Raw genomic sequence first — 12,692 nt, 5'->3', positions numbered from 1 at the left:
GAGTCGAAAACTTGCTTTTCTCTTTTTAGACTTTTGAAGGGATCATATGTCTGGCAGGTTTTGTGGGGTGGTTGTGTGTGTCTAGGGCTGGCCAAATAGTTTAATACCAAAACAAAACAAGTTCAGAAAGAACAACTCTTGTCGTTTATAAAATAGGAACGTTGCTTCAAGACGAGTTAGGTTCCATTTTCCTGCTATTTGCGTTTTGAAGGAAAGGGCGATCTGGGAAGCGTCGATGTTACATGCAGGATTGTTTTGTTTTCCTTGGTGTTCTGTTGGCTGAATTGCAGGTTCAAGGTTCCTAACTTCTAAGTGAATAATTAAAAGCCGTGAGACACCCAGCACTTGGGGAGGCCAAGGCGGGTGGATCACAAGGTCAGGAGATCGAGACCATCCTGGCTAACATGGTGAAATCCTGTCTCTACTAAAAATACAAAAAAGTAGCCAGGCGTGGTGGCGGGCGCCTGTAGCCCCAGCTCCTCGGGAGGCTGAGGCAGGAGAATGGCGTGAACCCGGGAGATGGAGCTTGCAGTGAGCTGAGATCACGCCACTGCCCTCCAGCCTGGGCGACAGAGCCAGACTCCGTCTCAAAAAAAAAAAAAAAAAAAAGCCATGAGACAGTGCAGGCTCCACGCGGATGCGGATCTGCAGGACGGGGTTCTGTCTGACCGGAGCGCAGCCTGGGATGGGCCGGCGCTCAGGGAATGGCTCGTGCCTGCGGGATCGGTGGGCACCTTCACAGAGCAGCTGGCCCCCTCCTCCTGATCACAAAGGAGATTGCCCCGGCACCATCAGGCCCTTCCGAACGCACACAGCCTCTGGAGTCCAGAACCCAGTGGGACCCACGGCCCCCACGTCGCACAGCGCATTGAGAACAAAACCACCCTGAAGCAGCTGGGCCCTCGCGAGGTCCTGTCGGTGGCCGGGCCGCACACGCCCTGGCTTGCATGGTTTCTCACAGATGCTCACTAACGCCGAGAGTTGGTCTCCAGATCCACAGAAAACCTGTTTAAAAATTCAAAGCAAAACCACTTATCCCCTGAATGCCAGGGCTCAAGCTGGTACAAATCTTTTTCTGTGGTAGCATTTCAAGCCCTGCAGGTGTCTGTGGCAGGAGGCTCACAGAGCCCAGGGTCTCGGCTTCATCTGCAGATGGCTGCATTGAAGGGGTGGTTTGGAGCCTCATGCTGCCCGCTAGGCTGTGCCAGCTGTGCACCACCCTGCTCCCCACCCCCCCGGGAGCAGCCGTCCCCTCCCCCTGCCAGTGTATCCCTCCCCAGGGCAGGTTTCAGCCATGTCTGCCCTGGAGATGAAGGTACCCCGTCCATGCAGCGCGCCTGGCACCACCCATGTGCACCCATGGGGAAGGATGACCACAGCCCTTGGCCAGGGGGGTGTTAAGGGCGGTCTTGAGTTCCAGGCCCCATCGCAGCCGAGGCAGCAGAGCCCATTTTGCTGCTGGAGAGAGCCCAAGCCCCCTGCAGGCTTTCCCCGATGCTGCTGCACCCTGGACAGTTTCCATGGCCTCCTGAGGAACACGGGGGTGTAAACAGTGGCCTGCGTGGAGGCCTCGGGCTGTGGTGGCTTTCCACCCCGTGCCCACAAGCCAGGTCCTGGGTAGATGAAGCCCTCCCTGACCCTCCACAAATGCCATTGTCACCCAGTTCCGGAAAGAGCATGGCTGGTGGATTCTTCCCGGGCCTCAACTCACAGCCTCTGACCCGAGAGCTGAGGCGTTGGGGAGCACCGGACTCAAGGCCAGGACGGTGCAGAGGCCCAGCCTCAGGCAAGGGGGAGGACCCTGAGGCCGCCCAGGAGCCGCCCCTCTGGCGGGAAGGTGAGGAGGGCGGGCCTTCGTCCGTCTCATCGGCTTCAGGCCCTGACCCCTTAGGAGCCTCAGGCAGAGCTTCCTCCCCAGACGTCCCGGCTCCCACGGCCACGCCAGGGCTTGCCCAGCGGGTGCGTGTCCTCTACGAGTACAGAATATGCCCTTTGAGCTTCAGGGTTGCATCTGGGGGGATCCAGCTGGGCCTTCCATTGGTGTTGGTGCTCCCTCGGCCAAAGGCCTTTCCTGGGACTGAAGCGGCCACCAGCCTCTGCTTCTCGTGGCGGCCTCCACGGAGCACGTCCCGTCTGACCTTCACTCCCCCGTGCCTTCGCCCCTAGGCCACCGTGAATGCCCGGCCGCAGCGCGTCCTGGACACCTCCTCCCTCACACAGTCGGCCCCTGCCAGCCCCACCAACAAGGGTGTGCACATCCACCAGGCGGGGTAAGTGCCACCCGCTCAGCCTGTGGGTCCACCGTGGTGACCAGGGCCCCACGGGCTGAGCGCTCCCTGAGCCGGCCTCCCCATCCTCCTCCTTACCCCCCCGCCCCGTCTTGGCTTCGTCTCCTCCCCCCTCTCTAACGGGCGCTCTCTTTCCCTTTCTCTCTCTGACACCCCGGTACCCTGCCTTGAGTTTTCCCCTATCTTGAGAAACCCTTCATTTGCACATCGTCTCAGCAAAAGCTGAACTAAGCCTGGTCTCTGTGGCCTTTCGGAGTTCTTAAGAGGGGATCTAGATCTCCGAGTGGGTAACCAACAGGTGTTTGCCCCTCAGGACGCGGCACTGCTGTGCGCTGAGCTCGCGCATCCCGGCCCACTCAGCTCTGAGCTGGTTTCGTGCTGTCCACACCGCCTTCCAGGGTGCTGGAGTTCAATGAAGGACAGCCCTGCCCCCTGCCAGGCGGGCAACTGAGCAGCATGGACTCGGCACCAGCAGCTGGTGTGCCGGGCGACGGAGGACACCCTGCTGGTGGCACCTGGGAGGGTGCAGGTGGCCCAGAAAGTTGTTCCATGTTTCCTCTCGAAGCCCCAGACTCCGCAGAAAATGCAGTGTTTGTTTTTCTCCCAATGGCAGGGGCTCCCCTCCAGCGTCCAGCACCAGCAGCTCCAGCCTGACCAACGACGTGGCCAAGCAGCCAGTCAGCCGAGACCTGCCTTCTGGCCGGCCGGGCACTGCAGGCCCCGCGGGGGCGCAGTACACCCCTCACTCCCACCAGTTCCCCCGGACACGGAAGATGTTCGACAAGGGCCCAGAGCAGGTACGGAGCCCTGGCTGCCCCGTGGTCTGGACGCTGAGAGCGTTGCTTCTCAGATGGGGGCTCATGGCCTCAGCCTCAGGCTGTTTACGTCACCATGGGATGGGGCAGGACCCACCCTGCTGTCCTGGGTCTGTGGGCCGCTCTCTGCCTTTGCAGACCTGGGCGCTGGCCCTCGGTTGTGCACCCCTCTGCCTGCACTCTTTGGGAGGACTGCCAGGTGTGTCCGGTTCTCCGCCCCTGGTTCTGGGTTCACCATTCTTGGCAGCTTCCATGTAACGAAACAGGAGCGTGGAGTTACCTGGCTCTCCCCTTCCTGGGCGGACAGCACTCTGCGTCCCCTGAGGGGCAGATGCACTGCAGAGCGTTTGTTCTGAATGCGTTGTCTTTTCTGTGAACGTCCAAGTACACTGCATAAATAGGTGCTCTCTCTTTGCCTTTAACTAAGTTGAAAAAGAAATTTCTGGAGATAGGAATGTGTGCTTTGTTTTGCTCGGGCTGTGTGAGCGTTGTGAGGTGGCAGCTGGTCTGGAGACCTCGGCTGTCTCGTCCAGGTGTTGCCACTTGGTCAGTTGAGGGCACCGGGGCTCAGGAAGGTGGTTCAGGGCGCACCCAGCACACCCAGCTGCTCTGGGTTCTGACAGCATGATCAGCTCAGCAACGGAGTGGGGTCCGGGGCTCACTTGGTCATTCAGTGGTTTTAAAAGAAGTTAGTGGCCACCTTGCAGGGTACCTTGGAGCAGGAATGGCCGTGTTGGGGTAGAAGAGCTGTCACAGCAGGAGTGGGCAGGTCCCCACAGGTGCTGCTCAGCCCCAGCCCACCCGGACTTTCCGTGTCTTGGCAGAGGAGGAGCAAGAACCACCACCGAGCCCCAAGTGCAGGCTCAGCCTCCTGGCCAGCCCCTGATGGGGACAGGAGGCCGCGGTCCTCGGGAGCAGTGCCGCCGGCACGTGCAGCGCCCCCACCCAACCCCGCCCTGGGCCATGGCTCTCACTGCAGAGCCAGAGCAGCTGCCTAGGGTTGGGGGGATGCACTTCTCACTGCACCTGCCCTGGGATCTTGGGGAGCTCCCTGTGCCAAGACAGAGCAGGAGAGATGCCAGCAGGCCCACCCCCATGCATATGGCGTGGCACAGGAGACCCCTGGTGCCCAGCCTCACTGCACAAACACACACAGACTCTGACAGCCCTGGCCGCGCAGGCCCCACAACAGGAAACACTCAAAGCTCAGCCCTCCTCAGCTTCACACCCGCTTCCTCCAGGGGCTGGGGGCCCAGCCGGCCTGCACAGCCGCGCGCTCCGCCCAGGCCACTTCCACGGAGCCCCCGCTCTCAGCCTGCTGTCACGGGGCCATCAGGGGAGCCGTCCTGGGACCACGCGGCGGAGGCTTTTTGGCGTTGATAGACCAGCACACAGGGACGCACGTGGCACTGTCTGGACAGTCCGCTAGAACTGACTTGGGAGCTGTGCTGGGTCGGCCCTGGGGATGATGGGACAGATGTGGCTCACGCTTCACAGCCCGGGCCCCTCAATTCCTGGCCAGACGTTTAGGGGTTCTTAGCCCGGGCACCTCAGTCCCGGGCCAGATGTTCAGGAGTTCTCGGTCACCAGGAATGGAAGTGAGCAGAGCACAGAAGTGCCGTCCTTAGGGGCAGCCCGGAGCTCCCGGAATGCCTTTGTCCCCTGCTGGAGCTCTTTTGAGCTTAAGAGTGGCATGACTGACTGGTGTTTCTTTTTCCTTCCCCCCTCCTGCTTAAACCCTGAAGACTGCGGACGATGCAGACGATGCTGCTGGACACAAAAGCTTCATCTCCGCCACGGTGCAGACGGGGTTCTGCGACTGGAGCGCCCGCTATTTCGCCCAGCCCGTCATGAAGGTGCGCCCGAAGCACGGGGTTGAGAGTAGAGTCCTAGCGAACGTGTGTCCGTCCCACGTCTTTGAGCATAAACACTCAGGGCTTGTGGCTGTGGGAGTGCCGCTGTTATGGTTGTGGTAGTGGTAGTGGTGTTCACGGTCAAGGTAGAACTCCAAAAGAAACAGACTTCATTTACCTTCCTGTTTGCCAAACAAAAAGAGAAAACCTGCCTTGCCGGAGCTTGCCAGTGTGACGGATGTCACTTTGCCTTATCTGACAGGGTCACTACAGGCCTCCCCACTCCCTAACAATGAGGATCACATGAGGCCCATCCTGAGGCCACGCTTGGGTGGCACAGAGGTCTGGGGACTGTTAGACCAAGCCTGCTGCAGCCAATCCCAGCGCATTTGCGGTTACACCACAAGACGTCTCTGAGGCTCAATCCTGACACAGCCCTGACAAGTGCTGCGTGCTGTGGACGCGGTGGCTCTGGCCCTGCAGGCTGGGGCAGGGTGGCGGCTCTGGGCCTCTTCAAGGGACAGGGCGGGAGCTGCTCTGTCAGCACAGTCCCGGTGCTCATCTCTCTGCCAGGGTCTGGCAGGAACTCGTGGAGATTTTTTGTAAATCTAAAGCACATTCTGAGAAAACCTTCCTCTTCCCTCATACGTAATTGAAAGCTGAAACTCTCAGCTTATGCTCGATTGTATATCAAGCTTGCATCTTAGTCATCTCCGTGAATGGTATTTAGACCCCATGACAGCTCAGCCCCTGTGTTCCTGTACTCATAGTGAATGCTGATTTCTGTTCATAAAAACACAAAACCATCAGGCAGCCCCTGAGGCAGGCAAGCCGTAAAGCTTGAACTACTGAGCCCTTTACTGCAAAGAGAGAGGAGTTCGCCTCCCACTTCTCCAATGAACCTGGGTGGACAGTGGCCCGGCTGTTCTAGAAAGCGTCTTGCCAGGAAGTATCAAGCGCCTTAAGTAGCCAATTCCCTTTGACCCGGTCGTGACTCGCCTAAAATACTGTCTTGAGAAAATAATCAGAGACACAGGTGACTTCTGTGTTGTTTATAAGAACGAAAATTGAGATTCACTGAAATGTCCACAGAGCGTGAATAGTTAAAAAGTTATGAAATATTTGATGAGGTATTATTGGAGCTACTGAAAAGTTAAACATTAAAAATAGTGTCCTAAGGAAGTGCTCATGACAACATTCCTTACAAAGAAACAATGCCGACCAAGAACCCGGATCACAGAACAGTCAGAGCCGTGCTTCCCATGCGCAGACACAGATGTGCACACGACGGAGACCAGAAGAGCCTGCTCCTGACTAGAGACTGGCAAACGGTGCCGTCCACGACGGCACCGAATCGGGCTTCTTTTGTGTCTCTTCTGCAGTTTCTGCCCTAAGCCTGAAGCACCTTTAGAGTCGGGGAAAAAGTATTAAACAAACCCCGGGAGATCAGGCAGCTGGATTCAGTCCTGGTCAGCAAGCCCCTCACCAGGCCCACCTGCCGGGCTCACTGCTGCTTACCTGCAGTGGCATGAGGGTGGCATCCCCTCCGGGCTCACCCCGGCTTACCTGCAGGTGGCATGAGGGTGGCGTCCCCTCTGGGCTCACCCCTGCTTACCTGCGGTGGCATGAGGGTGGCGTCCCCTCCGGGCTCACCCCGGCTTACCTGCGGTGGCATAAGGGTGGCGTCCCCTCCGGGCTCACCCCGGCTTACCTGCAGGTGGCATGAGGGTGGCGTCCCCTCCGGGCTCACCCCTGCTTACCTGCGGTGGCGTCCCCTGCAGATAGAGGGAAGAGCCCTTTCCCATCACTAGGAGGCTTCTGGTTAGGAAAGGAAAGCATAAACAAACCCTGGAGTTGGATGCAGGAAGCTGGAGCCACCCAAACTCTTAAGTGAGCTGGAGCTGGGAGGTGGCTGGATACCGTGTCAGGGGTGCCAGGCTGTGCTTTAGAACTGCAGCCCGGTCTGTTGAAAAGTCAATGGAATTTAGTCTAATATTAACAAGCTTGGTGTCCTTGATGCATTCTCTTGCTTAAGGCAGATAAGGTCAGGCGACTAAGAAACCCAGGTGGTCTGGTCTCCCCTCTTGCTGGAATGGCAGTGGCTGTACATGACCATAATTTCTTGATGTGATAATGAGGGACTTTTCTTGAAGCCCTTGAAAAATGCCTCTTCTCAGTCATCTATCCTATGATGAAACAGAAATGGTATAGATAATCCAAAACCCATTGCTCTTAAACTTAAAAATGAATTTGACTTTTCCCCAAAGGATTTGCTTTCCTTTCCTAAGCATTTTTAAATACACAGCAGCTGATTGCGGGAGGAAGGTCCCCAGAGGCATGTGGAAGGCCTGTGTGTGTGTCTGTCTGTCTCCATGTATGTGTGTCTCTGTGTGTCTCTGTGTGTCTGTGTGATGTCTGTGTATGCATCTCTGTCTCTGTGTGTGTCTGTGTATATCTCGTGTGTGTGTGTCTGTTTGTTCCGGTGCGTGCAAACCCCAAGCCAGAGTCTCCTCTCCCTTTCTTCAGATTAGCAGCCCCTCCGTCTGCCCTCATCTTGCTCCATTTGCACATCTGAGAATTCCCACCTACACGGAGGGGCTGGAAGGTGTCAGCCTTGTGGTCTGGCCCTTCCGGCAGGTCGTGCAGTGTGGACACTGCAGAGGAGATTAGTCCAAGGGGATCCATGTAGGAGCTGCCATCACACAGGAGGTTAATCGGGAAATGGTTGCTGAATGAGTAAACGATTGTCTTCCTCTGCCCCTGCCAAGCATTTGAAAACACACGCTCACTCTGGTTGTCATGATGGAAAAGAGTGCCCTGTTGTGGTCGGCGTTGTCTGTAACTCCTGATGGCAACTGCAGTCTTAGGGGTTTCTTTAACATTAGAGACCTTTTCTGAACTTTAGAAGAGGAAGCAGGACATGTTATATCTTGTTTAAAAAAAATTGTTTTCCTACTTTTTCTAGGTGGTATTCATAAAGATATTATTCTTTTACTGATTTAATTCATCATCTAATGACATTTGTATAACAAGCTGCATTAGGAACTTTTTGTCATTAGCCTGCTTCACATGTAAACTAAAAATAGCTCTAAGGCTAGGATTGAACCTAAAAAAGAACAGAAGAACTGCAAACCCAAAACTTCTTCAAGGTATCTAAGAAACTAAAATAGTTACCAAGTCACAAAATAATGACGAGCTTACACTAATACACAACCAGCAACGAGCAGGACGAGCATCCAAAGACACCGTGGCAAGGACAGCTTCCGCTCACTTTTTCATTAGTTCACCGTCAGATTTCTTTCAGGTGTCTGTGGCCAGAAAGAGCCATGTTGAGTATGTGGCTCACCTTTGATTGATGAAATAACCTTCTTTCTTCGCTATGTTGGTTTGCAGAGCTCGTGTCTGCATTAGAAACCACGAAAGAATATTAAAAATGGTCTGTCCTGTGCTTTAAAAAGAAAAAGATGTGTTGAATTGTGTTCTGATTGCAAAAGTAATACGACTTTTTTCTTCTCTCAGTTGGAAAGTTTCAAAACTTGATTCTACCCAGAGGCTGGCTCACAAGGCTGTAGGGGATGTGAGCTCTCAGACACTAGTGCTGGGTGGGTGCAGTACTCCCTTTGCTTAGGGCAATTAAGCAGTAACTGTCAGAATTAGAAATGGGTATACCTGCAAAGCCAGCAATCCTGCTAGGTGGCATATATTCTTAGAAACCACTAATATACGTTTCCATGAAATGATTATGACCAGAGATGTCCATGATAACATGATTTGTAATGGGAAAAAGTTGAAAGGAAATGACTTAGTAGGAAAGTTAATTTAAAATGATGGATCCATATGATAGAATACTATACAGCCATTAAAATTCTTTAAGTTGTATCTTTCTATGAGGACTTAGTTGGATGTCCTTGATCCAAAAGGTAAAATAATCAGATTGTACAAAATGCTTGCACAAGCTCTGTGCTTCTGTAGACTGGAGCAAGCATGGGAGGAAGCTTGGCCAGTTACACAGCAGGCTGGCCACACAGTGACTTCTAGAAGATGGGGTTGGAGCCAGGCAAGGGGATGATTCTTTTTTTCATCATCTACTTCTGGGTGATGTGAATTTTTTAGAAAGAACAGTTATTGGTTTTGCAATTTAAAACAGACTAAAATACCATTTTAATTATAAAAGCTTTAAGAGTTGATACACTGTTGGGAGGCCTCACATACAGAGCCCGGTTGATTTCGCACAGCCCTTAAAGCTACAGCGGGAATTTCCATTCGGCCACTCCACAGAGCGCGGGGATCTTGCTTTGTCCCGAGAGCATCCGCGGCTCAAGGGTGGATGCGGAACCTGCGCTGCCCATCGTCAGATCTGCGGCTGTGCAGCTGGGGTTTCCGTGCACCATTAGAAACTCAGACAGTGAAGAAGTGACTTGAGATGGCCATAGTCCCCACGCAGGGTCCCTCCCACCACTGGGGCTGCTCTGTGTGCACGGCTTCAGTCTCACTCTTCCCGCTATGCGATGAACATTGAGCATCCTGTCATACACTCTCCAACAAAAATGACTTGTTCTGTTTTGCTTTGTTTTGTTTTGTTTTTTCCCCTCTGAGAATGACACTGTGTGACATTCTTTATACAAACCTGCAGCAGGCAGAGCCTGAGAAGTTCCCTTGTGCCACCCTCAACTCAGCCCATCCCCAGCCCATCCTCAGCCCATCCTCAGCCCATCCCCAGCCCATCCTCAGCTCATCCCCAGCCCATCCCCAGCTCATCCCCAGCTCAACTCATCCCCAGCTCATGCCCAGCTCATCCCCAGCTCATCCCCAGCTCATCCCCAGCCCATCCCCAGCTCATCCCCAGCTCAGCTCATCCTCACCTCATCCCCAGCTCATCCCCAGCTCATCCCCAGCTCATCCTCAGCCCATCCCCAGCCCATCCCCAGCTCATCCCCAGCTCATCCCCAGCCCATCCCCAGCTCATCCCCAGCCCATCCCCAGCTCATCCTCATCTCCTCCCCAGCTCATCCCCAGCTCATCCTCATCTCATCCCCAGCTTATCCCCAGCTCATCCTCAGCTCATCCCCAGCTCATCCCCAGCTCATCCCCAGCCCATCAGCCCATCCCCAGCTCATCCCCAGCTCATCCCCAGCCCATCCCCAGCCCATCCCCAGCCCATCCCCAGCCCATCCCCAGCTCATCCCCAGCTCAGACCATCCCCAGCTCATCCCCAGCTCATCCCAGCTCATCCCCAGCTCATCCACTTCAGTCTGCTGTGGGCTTCACCCGCCTCAGGAGGACAGCTGGCTCCACCCCAGCTGCAGCTTCTAAAACGGGTGCTTCCTGTTCTTTCCTGGAAAGTTCAGAAGGAAAGCAAATGGATAGGTCGATTCCCCTCCAGGAAGACCAGAATAGAATGAGTCGTTGGTTTTGGATGGAAGCTGCATGAAGAACGCACTTGGTGGGTGGAAGTGGGAGACATAGCTTCTCTGACTTTGTTTCCATTCGGCCACCACCAGCTGGACTCTGGTGCTCACAGTCTCCAAAGCAGCAGGACGGCTTCCTCTGGCAGCCAGGGCAGGGACCGTGTGGTGCCACTCTGCTCACCTTGCTTCACGCTTGACTGTAGTGCCAGCGCCTGTCTGGTAAACGACTGCTGAGTGTTAAACAGTCAGGGGTCAGGTTTATCAGCCAAGTCAGACAGTCTTGTTTTAGAGAACATTGTGATTATTCAGTATTGTTTAAATTAAATACATAGTTATTCTAACCATTCGTTCTTAGAGAGTTTTATCCTGGTTTTGCTTGGCTACACGTGCAGAGGGTCCTGTGGGCAGTTCCTTCGGCCTCAAGCGTGTGGGAAGCATTGCTCTGCAAAAGCCCCAGCCTGGTTCCACCCCCGCCTGTAGACAGCTGGAAAGAGCACCACTCCTACCTTGGAAATAAGCAAAGGGCAGAAAAACCATAAAATTCTGGCTTTTCCTGAACCCATCAGAGAACTGAGGTGGCAGGGAAGTGAGTTGCCCAGCAGGGAAGGGAAGAGGTGCCTCCAGGAGAGCTGGGCTGTGAGCGCCAGTTGCCTCCAGCAGAGCAGAAGGGGCCGGCGGGGAGAAACGCTCACCTGAAATTGGCAGTGGATTGTGCAAGACTGAATGTGGAGCAGTGGAGAATCTCGAACCTTCAGGAGCCACAGGCTGCACAGGCCATGGACGTCCACTGGGCCAACACCGGAAGATTGGCCGTCACGAGAAGAGCACCCTCAGAGGTGTGGGCCTGCAGCAGGCTCTCCTGTCCTGCTCCCCACAGAACATTACCTGCAGTTCCTGATGAAAGGCAGCAAACCCTGTCGCCCCCAGAACACAGGCAAAGACCCACTGCCACAGAAGAACAGCAAAGGAAAACCTTCCGTCTCTAGCAGGGCAAGGGCCTGCCACGTGTGGCACACTGCAGGGAGCAGGGCAGAGTCACTGAGAAGGCTCCGCCCCAAGACGCAGAGACACAGGCCCTGCCTCAGTCAGAGTCTGGGCCAGAGCAATAAGCAGAGAGCCCTTCAGACCCCTCCACCAGGCCAGCAGGCTCCAGGCGGCAGGCACAGCAGTTGAGCTCTAGCAGAGGCACAAGGGCATAGAGAGAGAAGTCCCCTAAGGTGCAGACACACGAGGAAAGCCGAAAACCAAGGGAAGGTGGGGTGGGAACCCTGGCAAAAACCCTCCGGAAACCCAGACCCTGCTGTAAGCACGAGATAGTGTGAGAGGAATCGGAAGCTGGCCGTGTGCTGAGTGTCACTGTAGCAACAGTAAAATCCAAGCGCATTTCAGTGCCTCGCTGGATTGACTGAACTCTCTAACAGTCTAGTAATAGAGGCATACCCATTTCCAGGCATGCACATGTGTATATATATGTACCTCAGTCTCTGGTATTCTACACATGAAGTCTGGAATTCATTCAGAAGTTAGGAGAGGCTGGGCATGGTGGCTCACACCAGTAATCCCAGCACTTTGGAAGGCCAAGACAAGAGGATCACTTAAGCCGAGACGTTCAAGACCAGCCTGGGCAACACAGCAAGACCCCATGTCTACTAAAAAGAACAAAGGAAAATTATGAGATACCCCAAAAATATAAGACAGACACACCCGCCATCAAGAGACAAAGCAGAGAAAGACTCAAGGGCAACCCAGATGTTGGAACTATCAGAGATGGAGTGGAAATAACCAAGATGAATGTGACCTAAAGGCATTAATGGCAAAGGCAGACAACGTGCGTGAACAGATGAGGGATTCCAGCAGAGAGTTGGAGACTAAGAGTCAAGTGAATGCCCCCCCAGAGGCTTATCTGTGACCTCAAATAGCCAAGGAAAAACTCAGTGAATTTAAAGACAGATCTGTAGAAAGTATCCAGAATGAAACACAAAGATCACAAAAGTGGGAAAAAACAAACAGGATTGAGATCATCTGAGAGATTCAGGACAGTACGAAAGAGTCCAACATCTAACCACAGATCCAGCAAAGATCCCAAAGCATGATATATACAGACACACACACACGCACGTGCGCACACACATACACACACAGCCGGACATGTCATATCTAAGTCACCACAAACCAAAGATAAAGAGAAAACCTTGCAGACCTCTGGAGCAGAAGGACATATTACTTACAGGGGAACAAGGACAAGAATCACCACAGATTTCTCGTTAGAAACGGTGTAAGACAGAGATAGTCCAGTAATATCTTTTTTTTTTTTTTTTTTTTTTTTTT

General features: G+C 54.1%; 1 protein-coding gene across 1 annotated transcript in view; it reads left to right on the top strand.

Moving 5' to 3' along the window:
* RPTOR (regulatory associated protein of MTOR complex 1) overlaps positions 1-12,692 on the top strand; it is a 424,190-nt gene that overhangs the window by 379,221 nt on the left and 32,277 nt on the right. The window contains exons 23-25 of the mRNA XM_017879553.1: positions 2,167-2,270; positions 2,902-3,085; positions 4,849-4,959. Coding sequence (XP_017735042.1) covers positions 2,167-2,270; positions 2,902-3,085; positions 4,849-4,959 — 399 coding nt within the window. The remainder of the gene's footprint in view (positions 1-2,166; positions 2,271-2,901; positions 3,086-4,848; positions 4,960-12,692) is intronic.

Source organism: Rhinopithecus bieti, unplaced genomic scaffold (genome assembly GCF_001698545.2).
Source record: "Rhinopithecus bieti isolate Rb0 unplaced genomic scaffold, ASM169854v2 scaffold_9899, whole genome shotgun sequence".
Classification (NCBI taxonomy): Eukaryota; Metazoa; Chordata; class Mammalia; order Primates; family Cercopithecidae; genus Rhinopithecus; species Rhinopithecus bieti.
This window is presented reverse-complemented; position numbering and strand designations above follow the sequence as displayed.